We start from the raw sequence: 15922 nt of genomic DNA, 5'->3' as shown, positions 1-15922 counted from the left end.
TCTCATAGGGTGTCTCCTGCTTCAGTACAGATGTAGGCAGCCTGTTCTGAATGTAAGCTGCTGTGGCTACAGCTTCTGCCCAGTACATTTTTGGCAACTTAGCATGTGACAGCATACTTCTAGCTGCTTCAACTAAAGTCCTGTTTTTCCTCTCTGCAACACCATTTTGCTGTGGTGAGTGAGGTACAGTCACTTCATGTTGGATGCCTTGAGCTTTCAAATATTCTTGAAACTCTCTTGATGTGTACTCACCCCCATTGTCTGTTCTGAGTCTTTTAACAGCTTGTCCACATTCATTTGTGAATGTTCTTTCAAATTCTTTGAATTTGGTTAACACCTCATTCTTGTGTTTCAGGAAGTACACTTTGCAGCATCTGGAGTAATCGTCAATAAATGTCACAAAATATTTTGTTCCACCAATGGATTCAGTCTGCATGGGACCACAGACATCACTATGAATCAGCTGCATTCTGTGTTTGGAACGAATTCCTCCAATCGACTTGTATGGCTGCTTGGACAGTTTTCCTTCCACACATCCCTCACAGAAAGAAACCTCTGTTTCTGTGGAGAAGTCCACTCCGTTCACCAGATCTTTTAGTCCCTTTAGCTTGGTAGTGTGGCCCAGCCGCTGGTGCCATAAGCTGGCTGCTACTGATGCATTATGACAAACTTTTAAGTCCTTTTTAACATCCAGCTGATAAAGTCCATCAGCTCTTCGCGTTCCCATTCCTTGAAGAGTTCCATTTTTTCCACGTATGTAACAGTGAGACTTTCGAAACTGCACTGTGTTGCCTTTCTTGGTGGCTGCTCCCACTGAAAATAAATTCCCCAACAGCTTTGGAACATACAGCACATCATACATTGTGACGTCTTTTACATCACTTATTTTGAAAGTCATTTTCAAGTTGACGTTTCCCATTCCCAGGGCATCAACCACCCTGCCGTCACCGAGCTTCACAGACTGTGCTTCCGTGAACTGCTGGTAATCTTGAAGAATGTTGTTATCACATGTCATGTGCTTTGATGCACCAGAATCTATCAACCATTCAAACTGTTGTGGTGTGTCAGTTGGATTTGCCTCTTTTGTGACAAAAGCACTTTCACCTTCTGCATCATCATATGTCATGCTTTTAGCCTTATGAGTCTTCTTTTTGGCCTTGTACTTCCAACTTGGACAGTCACGTTTAATGTGGCCTTCCTTTCCACATTTATAACACCGCCATGTGGTTGGTCTTTCCGCTCCTACTGTCCTGAAGTTTTCCTGTACACTTCCCCGACACTGAGATGACATAGCTGATGCACCACCACCTGAGCTAGCACCGCTGTAACCTTCATTTGCATTTACACGCTTTTGCTCTTCATTTATTAAGGCTTGTTGAACAAATTGCAGCGTCAAATTGTCCATCTTTGTCTCTAATGCAGTGACAATTGTGGCATAACTAGGTGGCAGACTACCCAAAAGTGTCACAATTTGATCTTCTTCTTTAATATCAGCTCCTATAGCTGTTAGCTGATCAGTCAGTTCCTTCATTTGCTTCAGATGCTCACTTAATTGACATCCTTCCTTCATTTCACATCGAAAATATTTTTTCTTAAGGAACAGTTTGTTTGCCAATGTGTCTCTCTCAAAATGGCCTTTAAGCGTAGTCCACGCTTCCTTGGGAGTCTGGCAGCTTGTTACAAGGTAAAGCTGGGGTGTACTCACGTTCAGCACTAACGTGGAGAATGCTTTCTCTCTCCGTCTGGTAAACTCCGCTTGTGCTTGAGCATTAGCATCTGCGGCTAACACGTCCGTCTCCGTTAGCATGCCCCATAGTCCTTTAGCCTTTAGCAAGTGCTCCATTTGAAACTTCCATGTTGCCCAATTTTCCGGTCCGCTCAGCTTGTCTATAAACAGCTTATCCTCCATTGTGAGAAAAGCAAAAATCTCACAACTCTGTTTAATCCACAAAATGCAGTGAAAAAAGCTTTTCAGCGTTCTCTGGGCCCATAACCTGTTGAGTTTCAGACACGAGTCACCTCGTTCATTTATTAACTCTTTGTAGGACAAAAACAACAGCAGTACAACTGACACTGACACCTAATGGTGAAATTACAGTATTACAACATGCCCGCTGTGCAGCGCCCAAAGCAGCCAATTCCTACAAAGAAGCGCATTACCATCGGTATCTATCTGACTCATTTAATTTGAAGAAAGTGTTTCCATTGCAACTTTGCAAAATATGTCAATTTGGATATGCCTCAAAAACCATATACCAAGTCCCAAACTGTTTTTTCGATATATATACGATTTTTTTTTCAATTGTTGTGTTTCCATTAGGCAAATCCAATTTGCCCAATTTCATAGTCAATGGAAATGCAGCTATTGCTATGTTTCTGGTGTCTGTTTGTTGTGAAAAAGACCTTCACTCTTAGTCAATCTGAGCTGTAGCAGCATGTTTGTGGTAGAAAGGTCTATTCAATCTTGGTCTTCTTCTCAGAAATCTATGTGCATATCTCAGGTTTGTGTTTCATTCTGTGCATTGTGTTGTGATGACCCGTACAGCCAAGTGTGATTCTTGACCTGCAGTGTGGGCTTTTATCAGGAGCCGCTTTGCTGTTTTCACAACTTATTCTGCTTTTCTATTGATGTTCTGACTTTGAATTCCCGTGTTTTACTGAACCTTTTAAATTTCAATGGCCCAAATTGTGGGTCATTATTTGAAAATAGATCCACTTGTACCTTTGCCCATGATCTGTAGACCGTATCATGGTCTGTAGTGTTCCTCTGTGTTGTTTGGGTCCACCAACCTATAGGTGTCACATGTGATAATGCTTTTTATATCCTTCATTCCTTGCTGTATTATGCATTCCCTCTGTCTCCAGAGGCATCTCTCTACTGAGATGTGATTAGTGGCCACAGCGAGTGATGCCAGCAATTGCTCCTTTTTCACCTCTAGTCTGTTAACATTATCTGTGCCACTTTCTTTAACTTTGTGTCCTCTTTTGTTGCTTGTTGCTGCTTTGATAACCCTCGGTCTCAGGATACAAAACAGGGCACACCTGCTGTGTATACTTGTGTTTTAACGTGGCCTTTAGAGCTCTCTGTCATATGTGCTCTACTCAACGCACCAGCCAACAGTACATCTCTCCCTGGCACATTACATCAAGATCACTTTTTTTGTAGTTTTCTTTGGTGCTGCAAAGATTTCTGTGGATATTTTCCAGCGGTTCATAATAATAATAATGGATTGGATTTATCTGCGCTTTTCAAGACACTCAAAGTGCTTACAGTGTGTCCATTATTCATTCATTCCTCATTCATACTTGGTGACGGTAAGCTATGGTTGTAACCACAGCTGCCCTGGGGCAGACTGACAGAGGCGTGGCTGCCATTTCGCGCCTACGGCCCCTCTGACCATCACCGGGAGCATTCATGCACATTCACACACCAGTGGAGCCACACTGGAGGCAAGGAGGGTGAAGTGTCTTGCCCAAGGACACAACGACATTTTGGCTGGTGGGAGCAGGGATCAAACCGCCAACCCTTCGGTCATTGGACGACCCACTAAACCACCTGAGCCACTGTCGCACAATATGATCACACCGAACCATAACTTTTTGGTCCAAGGTTTGCTGGTGGAAGTTTTCTGTCCCAAATACATTAACCACAAAAACCCTTTCTAAATTTCTACATAACCTACTTCCATGGGTGTGAGGGCTCTGGCTCTCTGCATCAGGGAGTCCAGTATCCGAGGCATCACACAGTAACGTTACCTCCCAATCCTAACACTTCAGGACCGTTGCTTTGAGAACATCTGTCCATTCCCAAGTTGTCTGCTTACATATTGTTGTAGCAGCTCACAGTCATCTGAGAAGAGTTTACAGAAAATTGACAAGTAATTTGCAATACCCATCAGTCTTTGCACTCTTTTTACATCTGCTGGTTTTGGTATCAACTCACCTGCATTTTTTTCTGGGCCAACAAACGAGCCCTCCTGTAGATGCCCAATATAAAGTACTTCTATTGTGGTTGTTTAAACTTTTGAAGTTCAGTTTTATGTTTTGTTTCCTGGATGTTGACAGTAAACTCTTCAGGGTTAAAGTCGTAAAAATACAATTAAAAAATGCGTTTGGACTGTCTCGTGCATTTGTAATGTCCACATAAAAAACGTTAGTAAATTACAAAAAAATAACATACACGATTAGTTTTATATTACGTCACTTCAGGGATTCAAGATGTTCCATTTCTGTTTGAAGCCGTGTTCGTTGTTGATTCTGGATTTGGTCATTTGAAACGGGGTTGCTTTTTGTAATTCAGTATTTGGTAATTTGCACCCGCATTTGCTTTTGTGTTTCAGGGCTATAATCTGTTCCGTCATTTGCTGTTGTGTGTCAGTATTTGTTAACTTGTATTGAGATTGTTTTTAGTGCTTTAGGATTTGTTAGTTTGCACCGGGATTTGTTGTTGTTGTATCTTAGGAGTAAACGTGTCTCTCTTGCCCCTCTCGGCCACCGTACTATTCCTTTTGTGGTGGTTTGAACCAATTCAGGTGGGGCAGTAAAACAAAAAAAATGTCAAGTAGAGAGGGTGTGAATGGAATTCAATAAAAAAAAACGGTTTTGTTCTAAAAAGGCTCAGACTGATCACTTTAACAGTCACTTTTGTGCTGCTCTGTTACGGTTATAAAAACATGTTGATCCTGTCCAAAAACTGTGAAAGTCACTCAAATTCTATCCATCCATTTATCCATCTAAGTTCAAAACCCACTAAATCCTTTTCTGAGGCAAGGGGTTGCTGGAGCCAACCCAGCTACTGTTTAAGGGGGAAACTATGGTACAAGGTAAAAATGTGGAAAAGGTATCTGACTTCCAAAATCAGTAATTGAGTGGGTCAAGTGTACCAGGTGCATAGACTTACATTAGGGATGTAATGATACACTATCCCATGATTCGGTTCAAACCTTGATTTTTGGTCACGGTTTTGTTTCGGTTCAAGATTTGATTTGTGCATTACAAACCAACAACAACAACAAAAATTCAGAAAAATATACAGTATGTATTTAAATATTTGCTAATAAGCAAGTAACAATGACAAAAAGAAACATCTCAGTTGGCTCATACTAAGCATGGTGTAATGAAATAAAAGAATAAATGCTTCTCAGACATGTTTGACTCCTTGGTGGCTGGATGGCTGCATATAGGACTCACTTGTGGGTAACCAGGGTTTGTTTCTCAGGGGATGCGATGGGCTTCATCCAGGGTGGGTCCTTGGGAAACACCCTTCATGCTACTGCCTAAATATGTAGCCTTGAGGGGCCCCCAAGCCTCCAGGTACCAGTCCCCAGCCTGGATAAAATACAGGGTTGTGTCAGAAAGAGCATCCGGTGCAAAATCTCTGCCAAACTACCTGTGTGAATCAGTAAAACAATTGATTTGCAGTGGCAATCCCTAAAGGGGTTTGTCGAAAAGTGAACAACGAGTTTGACGCCTTCAACGTAAGCATACTGATATGCAGAAGGGATGCTGTGACTCACTCTCCCCACAACTTTGTTCAATGATGTAACGCATGGTTGTGGCATCTCTAAGGTACTTGCAAAGTAAACCAAAAAAAAGCAAGATGAGACAACATAAAACCACCGCAAAGAGACCATGCTAGTAGACGAAAAGAAACGATTAAGTCAAGAACATTAGTTGCTTTGATGTAATAGAAAAAATAAAGGAGGGAGGCTTAAAAAGGGGCATTAAAACACGTTTTCAAACCAATTGGAGCTGTTTCAGTGGGTGTGCAGCGAAGAAACTGCAGTTACATCAGGGAGGTGTGGACACTGTAAAAAATGACGACGTTCTCTGCTCATTCATCTTAGTTCTGAGCTTTTAAGATAGTTGCCTCCCTTTTTTAACCCCCAGAAAGCTTTGGAGTAACTGTTTTTTCTTCTTCTTTTCTTTGAAAGTTGACAGCGCTCCCAGAATGTTCTGGAACACTACATTTAGGTGAACCAAAGTGACGTTTTTCTGCAGAAATGTGTGGAGTTGAAATGAGACGGTGAGGAGTCCGCTCGCAGTAAAAAAAAAAAAAAAAAAAGGTCGAGCCAAACGGCGCGCGGGCAGCAGCGCGCGCTCAGCCACACTGAAAGGGCGGGCGTTTCTTTTTACAGTGCGCTGTGCCTCCGTTGCTGCTCGGGCTGCCTCCACACATCACAACCACCTCGAGGACGGGATTTACCCGCGTGCGAGTCCCACGCGCTCCCACAGCGACGCGAAACAAACTGATGCGGGCGGGCTTTTCTCGCGCCGCGGACTAACTAACGGCCACCTGCTCGGGCGTCTGATGGAGGGACAGGATGGGGAATCCGGCGGCGATCAGGGACCTGGCTGCTTTTGACGGAGAACCGCGGCAACTTTCACTCCTCCTCACACTCTTCTCCTCTTCTCTCCGCGCGTGTCTCTGAAGCGCAACAGCATGCAGATCTCTCCTCTGGAAGACAAGATCCCAGTAAGTGTTGGCTGCCTTTGGTCTGGAGTGTCAAACTAACGTGACAGGGAAAGAAAAGTGAATTTTTCTGCATTTCTGCATGTTTGAGGCTCATAGTTCTGAGGTGTTTGGGTGGACCATGCTCTCTTGGGAAACCCATCCCTGAAGGTTTCTCTCTGTTTTTTCCTGGAAGAACATCTGCGCCAATGGAACATGCTTGTTACCAGAGCAGAAAAGTCCACTGGGAATCTCCAAGTGGTGTTGGACTAGAGGTGTGTGACAAACACAACCCCCAAAGGATTATATAGGAACTTGAAGACATGGTTTGGTGTCTTGTGGAAAGAAGACGTGGTACAGACCATGGAACCGTTATTGCATGGATTCCTGTGTTTTAATAAAGTTAGTCATTTGAAAGGTCTGGGACAGAGACGTTCAGTGTTGGGTTACAGCATGTATTTCTGTTTACACCTTCAGGGAACCCCTACAGACTGGAGGCAATAAATGTTGAGATGTTTTTATCTCTGCTTTTGACTTTTTCATAAACAAAAAAATACTTAAGGCACCAGCTTTATAGTCAGTCTTTAAAACATCACAGTAGACTCCAATTCAACAAATTCACAATGATTGGAAATGTATAGGGGCTGATGTTTGCCTGTCCCGTAACAAATTAAACTACTAAACAAAAGTGCAATGATAGATGTAGAAATTTATTTGCTTGATTGATTTATTTGAAGCAAAAAAAATACTAAAACAAAGAAAAAAAAAAACAATAAAACTAGAATTACATATATATGTCAAATATATTTAAGATATTAATTCATAAATGGATTAGACTGTAATAGACTATCTAGCTGTTAGACTTTACAATACTTCATATACACTAAACACCTATTTATTGTTTAGTGCTATTTAGATTTTTTATAGAGCCACCTTAACAAATCAGTTTCCTCATTGTGGGATCAATTCTTCTTAAAAATGAAAAAGTAAATTTTATCTTCTTCTTTTAACCTCTTCTAAACATACTTGGACATATTAGCATAGATACATATATATATATACATATATTTGTTTAGTAATTTTCAAAAACAAAATATTATAATGTGCTAATGGGCACATATAATGTATATATGTGCTACAAAAAGGAATATTTGGGTGTACCTAAATGTATTCACTTAAACAGTAACTCTTACAGGGTCCTATATGCTATGCTTAAGCCTTTTATAGTAAACAATATCCATGTATATGATGGTATATTCCCTTTGGCACAAAAAGGAACAGATTTTTAAAAATCCAATATTAGTTATTTTCCTGAGCTAATTTTACTACCAGGAAGTGAGATGACTCGATCTCTGAGGCTCCGCCTTTCCCTTTGCATCTCTGCATCTCGCCCACGAAAACTAACAACATCTGAATTTTTACAAAGATGGATGTTCATATTGTGCATAGAAAAGTAATGTGTTTAGGTGATCACCACCAGCTCCATGCAGAAAATGGGCGTGTGTGTTAACCTGGCAGTGTAGACATTGCAACAAGTTGACGAACAGTAAAACTTAGTTGTGACTGATTGGAGGCAGGAACAAAAATCTAACGCTGCAAATGTTATGTGTGGAAAAATGCCACACGAAAAAAATGTCTAAGACAATAAAAAATTACTTGGAGTTTTTCTGTTTTGCTTTTTATTTATTAATTTTTCTAAGGACGAGATGAGTGACACATGAAGCTAATCAAACTGAATGAAAGTCAAAGTGAAGATTAAGTAACAGTCAATATTGCAGATATACGGCAGTCATGGTATCCTAAGCCCAGGCCAAGTTTGACACTTAATCATTCACTATCAATGTTGTGTGATCTATGCAAATTAGTGATTATTTATACGGTTCTTTTATGTTTCTGGGGGGGCCATGGTGCAGTGGTAGGGCGGTCGACCCCTGATCAGAATATTGCAGGCTTGATTCCTGCCTTGCCCGCCCATGTGCCGAAGTGTCCTTGGGAAAGACACTGAACCCCACCTTGCCTCTGGTGGAACGTTGGCGCGATCAGTGTTTGACTATGTGTGTGATTGGGTGGATGAGACTGTGACTGTAAAGCGCTTTGGGCCTCCAAGGAACGTAGTAAAACACTATAGAAGTCTACTCCATTTACCATTTCTAGTGTTGTTTGTGCAGTTTCAACCCAGTGGAATATACTAGTATACTACTAGTTTTCCAGAAATCTGTCAGTCTACACATGATAGTTGCTTTATGTAACCCATGTGGCACTTTAACGTTGGGAGTTGGGTCATCTAGACCCACTAGACCAGGGGTCGGGAACCTTTTTGGCCAAGAGAGCCATAAACGCCACATATTTTTAAATGTAATTTCAAAAGAGCCATACAATAATGTAGTGTCCCTTTCCCACACTGAGCCACGGAGACTTAACCTCTTTTCAGGTTCTTTATTCTGGTTACTGCACACAGCAACAAACGCCGTACAATTAATTCAGCAACTCCTGAATCTCTCCCGCCGAGACGAGAGCGCTTCTCCCAACTTTATATTCTCTCACTGCCGCTCCAGCCCTCCTATTTCCTTATTCGTCCCATAGCTGAACCCCATTGGTCCAAACTCCCTAACAACAGGCTGAGCGACAGGACTGATGGCCAATCAGATCTCTGCTTGATGCGTTCCATGAACTCCAGAACTTTTAACGCGACCCAGTCATCCAGTCCAAGTCAGACCGCGACAATATGTTTAAAACTAAATATACAAATGAATGTGTGCATTTGATTTAATTTCAACATTTTTAAAGTACAATAAGTCTGGGGATTCTTTTTAATAACATCATTATGCTGTTGTTAATAAATGATGAGTATTTCTCGTGGTAGTTTTGCTGATGGTCTAGTCCGGTTGATACGTGGTGAGTTTCTGCTTCATGCAGGCGTTGAGACTTTAAACGTGATCTTAGGTCTGAATGTTCTGTAGATGTGAGACAGACATGGAACCAAACACACACTCACACGCTGCAGTGAGTGACGGACAGCGGGTTTTTTACTATCCCTGCGCGATTCACCTGTTGCCTGTCCCCCCACCCCCACCCTCTGCTTTCTTCCTCACACATCCCGTCCCCGCTACTGCGCGCTCTTTCTCAAAGACGGGAGCGCGCCGTTTTAGGCACGGCAATTCACAGGTTTCCGGCTGGTACAAACTCTGTGAAATAATAGATAATAGTAAACTGATAGTTTTCTGGGAGCCAGTTTAGCTCATGCTGGTTTGCGGCGCCTTCCATCCGTGAAACCCGAGTTCGACTCCGGGCTGCTCCCTGTTCCCTTCTCTACCTCTGCTGGTTCCAAGCCCAGTTTGAGAAGGTTGCATCAGGAAGGGCATCCAGCGTAAAACATTGCCAAATTTACCATGCGACTTGTTCGCTGTGGCGACCCCTGATGGGAGAAGCCAAAAGTGGAAGAGAGTAAACTGATAGTTTTCTCTCCAAGCACCGATACTACTCCGCGCCTCTGGCATCGCATCGCACCCGGGAAGGACTGGTCTAATGAAAAAAAAAAAAGTAAAATTAAGGATTTGTCTGCGAGCCACATGTGACCATCAAAAGAGCCATATATGGCTCGCGAGCCATAGGTTCCCGACCCCTGCACTAGACATTGTGTTGAACCTTTTTTCTTCAATGATTTGTGAACCTCACTGGTGTCCATCGATTACATGAAATCTTTCCACCTTTATCCACCTTTGTCATGGTAGGAATAACACGTCAGTGTAAGGGTGGGGTCATCTAACATAGCACAAGGGTTAAGTGGAAGGTCAAAGATGTCTTTTTGTGTATTTGTTGTAAATGTTTTGGTTCAAGTTATTTGAATTTTAAAGCCGACGGACGATAAAATTAAACTAGGTTTGATGTCAGATGATGACCATTATGAACGAGCCTGGAACTGGACCTTAGACCTGCTTACGTCAGTGAAGGTTCTTCTTCATCCAAGTGATGTTGTCTTGACAGCTTGTTTTGTTACTCATCCAAGTGGCTTACCAAACTGTTTCAAAGAAGAAGTTTTGAAGTCCAGTTGCCATGACCCAACTTCGAGACTTAGACCTGCTAGTTACCTATCTAAAGTAGTGCTTAACGTTGTACAAATCCTACTATCGTACAGATCCAGGCCAATCAATTGTAACGCCTCAGTTACAGCTACAAGCTTTCTCCATCAGGATTTTCTTCTGCTCCCGATTCACAAGGATTTGAATAAAGAAATAACCAGAATTGCACATTTAAGGTTATTTTCTTTTTATATTAAGTCCATCGTGAGAAAAGGTGCATAATGAACATGTTAAAAATATCCAAAACATGATTTTCATTGGAGTGAGTCTTTTGTAGGCGGTTTAGGGGATGTCATCTGGGCTTGGATTTGAAGTTAGAAGACATTTCACCTCTTATCCAAGAGGCTATGTCAATTCTGAATTGGCTGGTCGAAGAGCTGGCATATATGCGCTCATGGGGGAGAAGTCAGACCTGAAACTAAATGGTATTGTCCAACTTAGCCTCCATGGTTTCGGGTCGTTTAGAGTCCTTTGTCCTCAGCTGGGGGTTGGGCAGCCAGTGACTCCCTCTCCAACTGGTCATCTCTTTCAGCCGTTAACGACCCAGGTGGAACTGGTTTGGTTTGGTGTGTTAAACCTACTACAACGGAACCAACCTGGATGAATGAGAGTCTTCATAGACATGTTTCTTCTAATTGGAGTGAGTCTTTAAACACTATCAGTATTACAGGATTTCTCCTAGATTTCAATGTTACACCATTTTTTCCTAAAACAGATTAAATACAAGAAAAAAATATTTGCACCCACCAAGGCCTCTTACTCTGAACTTACTCCTTATAGCTCTGATACCCATGCACCCAAGGTGCAATAGCAACCAAAAGGTGAAACTGGTTTAATACTTCTTTATCTGCAAATGGGTCCTTGAGGTCCTTTATTCATGAAGACATTTGAGACCAGTTTGTTTTGCAGTTATTCCACGTAATCGCCTCTTTTTGCACAGCTTCATATTTTGTGAGAAGGCTTCCATCGTGCCTGTGCATGTATAGTTTTTCCTTTTTGCGTCCTCCGTGTTTCGTCTCCTTCTATACTTCCCGCTCGGTCTAAATAAAGACTAAAACAGCCAAAGGTGAGCTGACTGCCCACTCTGCTGCTGAAGGTTCTCACTTCATTGTTTTTGAGAACCTGCCAAAAGCCACTTGTGTTTGCTTGTGCTGACACTGCAGTCGTTTAAGTTCATTCAAACAGCTATTACATAACCCCAGTGCTGCTTAAAGGTGCTGTGTGTGCTGTCTTCCAAAAAGTTCTGATTAGCATCCCCTGTTGTTGTAGTCATTGTTTTATTACCGCCTATTTTTCATCTCCTTTTAATTTCCCAATAGGTCATGGGAGCACCTCCAAGCCCCCAAGTAAGAAGCGAAGGCCTTCATTTCCTTGATGGCAAGCGGAAAGTCGACTACGTCCTGGTTTTCCATCAACGTCGACACAGCTCCATACGATCTCTAGTCAGCGGCTCCGTTTCACAGGACCAGTTATCCGTAGTCTCCAATGGCAACTTTCCTCCAACGAAGGGCTCTGATCCAGCAACAGGAAGAGGAGCTGACATTCTGGGAGGGGAGGCGGCAAGCGTCGGCGAGGTGTTCATGGAGCTTGGCAGCGCAAAAGGGAGCGAGCCCATGGAGGCCATTGACCAAGAGATGCACCTGATCAGACAGGAATTTGAGGCCAACCTGCTGGAGGCGGGTCTGGAGATCGAGAGGGAAAAAGAGGTTGGTGTTCCTAAAGTCCTGCTAGCTTATATGTTGTTCCTTTCCTCTCTTTTTTCAGGCATCTTCTCTTGCTACGTTTTCCCATTATGTCAGAGTCAGAAGCACACAAAGTTCAAATACAATTTTCCTAAACTCCTACTATTTAAAGACAGCGCCTACATACAACTCCTGGTCAGATGGTACAGAATGGAGGTGGGAGCAACTCAACATGTTGCCAGCACCAAAACATTCGCTTTTATTAAAGCTCATGAAGTGGCTTGCAGTGTGTTGTTGGCTTTTTGGAAGTTTGGGTTTTATGAGAAACAAAAGTCATTGTGTTCCAGTCTGTTCTTCTTACCCTCCATTCAACAAAGTTTGTTTGTAAAACATTTAGTATTTGGTCAAAGCCTCCAAGTCACTTAGATGACCACTCCGATCATCTTTTTTGATCCATTTCCAAAGTGATCCTAGTGTTGTTTTAATTATGATGATGCTGTTTTTATCCCAAATCAAAAAACCTGTGTTGTTTTCTAACACATGGTCTCTGCAGAGCGGTAGGAGTTCATTAGGAATTTGCCTCTGAGTTGTGGGCTGGACTGTTGGTGCGGAGTAAGCCACCCCCCCATTTCCCGTCATCCTTTTGCTTACACTCTACCCTGCTAGCTTACACCCCCTCACACCCCGACCTAACATTACCAAAGGGTGTTGAGCAGTATCGGAGCTATCCAGTTGTGATCCAAATGCCAGCTCAGATGAGTAAAGCTCAGACGTTCATGGATCTGTTTGTCTGCAAGTGGATGCATCAGAATGAAGCAGAGCAGGGAACTCAGAGATTTCAACAACTACAAGCTTTTTCAAATACGATTTTTTTTGTCTGCTTCTGATTCACGATTTGAAATTGGAGTTGGAAATGGTTTAGTTCAAGCAATCAAAACATAAAAAAACAAAAGAAGACAAACAGCAGAAATATACATCTGTACACAGATATATTAAACTTAGGATAATTAGTCATGACCTTAATTGGAAAATACATATATATATGTATATATACACATATCCATATACTCATGTAAATAAGTAAATTATTACTCATAATCATAAACAAACATTAAACCCTTATGCATACAGAACTTGAACCAATGAGACTATTTAATATTAATTTGATTTTAATAAAGAAATACTTAGAAACACAGTTTTGATTTTTATCTTCTTATATATATATATATATATGTCCTCCATCATGAGAAAAATGCTACAAGAACATGTTAAAAACACCAAAAACACAATTTAATTGGACTGGGTCTTTAGGGGAGACATATTTGTTAAGATCATTGTTTTTTAAGCAAATTTATAATGTTACATTTTAATGATCTACTATGATAATTGCCTCAGTCATAGTTAGATGTTTTAGAAGAACATGAAAAAACACTACTTTATAACAATAAATACAAAAATGTGTCATGGTTCCCCCTAGTGGTATATAAGTAGTAGGTTTTTGTTGACTGCATAGTTCAATTGGTTAGGTGCAGGACTGGCACACAGGAAATCAGGGATTGAATTCCAGGGTACATGATGAGTTTCATCCAGTGTGGGCCCTTAGGCAAGACTCTTCACACTAACACCTAACCATGCAGCCACAAGGGGGTCCAAATCTGGATCTCCATGTGCCGGTCCCCAGTCCGGATAAAATCCAGGGTGGTTCCCAAGAAGGGCATTTGCCAATCCCTAAAGGGATATTACAGCAGATCAACAATAAGGAGTAGGTTTTTGGTTCTGTAGTATATTTTCTGAGTGACTACTTTTTGAGTTTTATACTGCTTTTGGTTTTAGTCCCTCCTGCTCCTAGGTTCCCTCTATCCTACGATCCGTAACAAAATGACTTCAAAAAGTGCTGTGAGGCTGACAATATTTACAAAAATGGTAAAAATTGAAGGTCAATTTGGGTTAAAATATGAATTTCAACAGTTGATTTCTAACCTGACTTTTCTAAAATCTAATAGGATAATTGCCTGAGTTGCATTTAAATGTTTTTGAAAAATAACCTTCTGTGAAATCTATTTTTGTGACTTTGTAACCAAAATCAAAATGTCTTAAAAAGTACTACAAGGCTAAGAATATTGAAAAAAAAAATCTCAAAATGATTTAGTTTTGAAAAACGAAAATATGAAGTCCTCCTTATCCCACGCTTTTGTAAACAAGGAACTCATAAGCCTTGTTTCCACTGAGCGGTATGGTACGGTCTGGTTCGGTCCGATCTGGTTTAGAATGGTCCGGGAAGTTCAGGTAAGTGTTTCCACTCAAATCTTTACTGTCAAGTCGCATGCTCACAACAACAGTGGAGGTCATCCAGCAGGTCATTTTTTTCTGCTTGGATTTCAGCACTTAGTAGATACAAAGGATTTAAGGTTGTTTGAGAGAGTCACAGCATGAAAAAGATTATGAATTATAATTTTTTTTTTTTCGGACAGAGTCGTCGTGACCTTCAGCCAATAAACAGGTTTCAAGAGTCTATTCCATATTCCAATGGACCTACAATCAACGGGGGCCCAAAAATGGTACGATTTGGTCCGGCATAATTGGTCCATTTTATAATAGAAACGCTCATACTAGACCGTACCGTTCAGTGGAAACGAGGCTTTGCTGTACATTATCTTGATCAACATCGTCTATTGTTCATGTGAACCATTTTGTCTGAGGGTTTTCTTTAAAAAAGGGTAGATCCTGCGTGAAGTCGTCCCTTCCAACTGGAAATAGACATCATTTATGCCCTATAGCTGATTACAACATAAAAAAACGCTGCCCAACGAGAAACCACAGAGAAAGCCAAACCTGAGCTTTGGACATCACCCTTTTCCGGTTTTAACGTTGCCATGACCACAGAATATTACTGACAGATCAAATGTAGGGGTTTTCTAGTCATAAGAGGACATAGTGTTTTGTAGAATTTTTCCAAATTCATAAAAGAAGTTCCATTTCAAACATACCTAAAGGATTGTATCTTTTTCTTCTAAACTTTTCCACTAAGTGTTAAAATAATACAAAGATCATTGCAGGTTGTAACCTGATAGCATCACTTAACAGCTCACCCTTTGGAACATAAAGAACAAAAGTTCTTCAAACTGCAGTAAAATGTTCTTAGATGGACAATACATGTAAAAAAAAAATCAAAGAAGGATTTTCTGTCAAATTGAATGCTCAAAAAAACACAATGTGTTGCAAGCAGCACCGGGCCTGCAAACTTCAACAATGGCTGGAGGCAAGTCAAGCCTGGTGAGTCACGAAGCCTTGTTACATCATCTAGAAACAACAGCAGAAATGTTCAAGCACTAATGTTTACTTCTAGTGTTACAACACTTACTCTGGCTCGTACGGTTACGGGTAGTTTTTTACAGCTCCAGGAGGAAATGTTCTTCGGCCGATGGAGGTGACACCATTTAGGAAACTGGTATCCAGGAATCCCTGGAAGCTCAAAGCTATATAATCATCCGTGCTTTAGTTTTCTCTCGTTGATTTAGGAAAAACTAGGTCCAACGTTGATAAATACACACATTTGGTTCAGCTTTGCGGTTTCTAGTCTAGATTTTAGACTTTTGAAATCTACATTCATTTTGGTCTAAGTCCCCTGGTCCCTTTCTGTGCATTTGCGTTGGAGCTAAAATGAGAGTCTGACGGGTTGATCTGAGGGGGCAGATTTTAATTCTAGCCAA

At 41.3% G+C, this 15922-nt stretch overlaps 1 protein-coding gene across 7 annotated transcripts in view; it reads left to right on the top strand.

Moving 5' to 3' along the window:
- ano2b (anoctamin 2b) overlaps positions 1-15922 on the top strand; it is a 262039-nt gene that overhangs the window by 21028 nt on the left and 225089 nt on the right. For 4 of the 7 annotated variants that reach the window (XM_020714024.3, XM_020714026.3, XM_020714025.3 and 1 more), the window contains exon 3: positions 11850-12236. In XM_020714024.3, coding sequence (XP_020569683.1) covers positions 11850-12236 — 387 coding nt within the window. Of the gene's footprint in view, positions 1-6140; positions 6476-11849; positions 12237-15922 lie in introns of those variants that run through there. The other 3 variants (XM_078941776.1, XM_078941775.1, XM_020714027.3) reach the window with 2 other exon arrangements.

This window comes from Oryzias latipes, chromosome 23, assembly GCF_053564925.1.
Source record: "Oryzias latipes strain Hd-rR chromosome 23, Olatipes_Hd-rR_3.1".
Taxonomy (NCBI): Eukaryota; Metazoa; Chordata; class Actinopteri; order Beloniformes; family Adrianichthyidae; genus Oryzias; species Oryzias latipes.
Note: the sequence above shows the minus strand (reverse complement) of the source record. Positions and strands in the feature narration are given on the sequence as shown.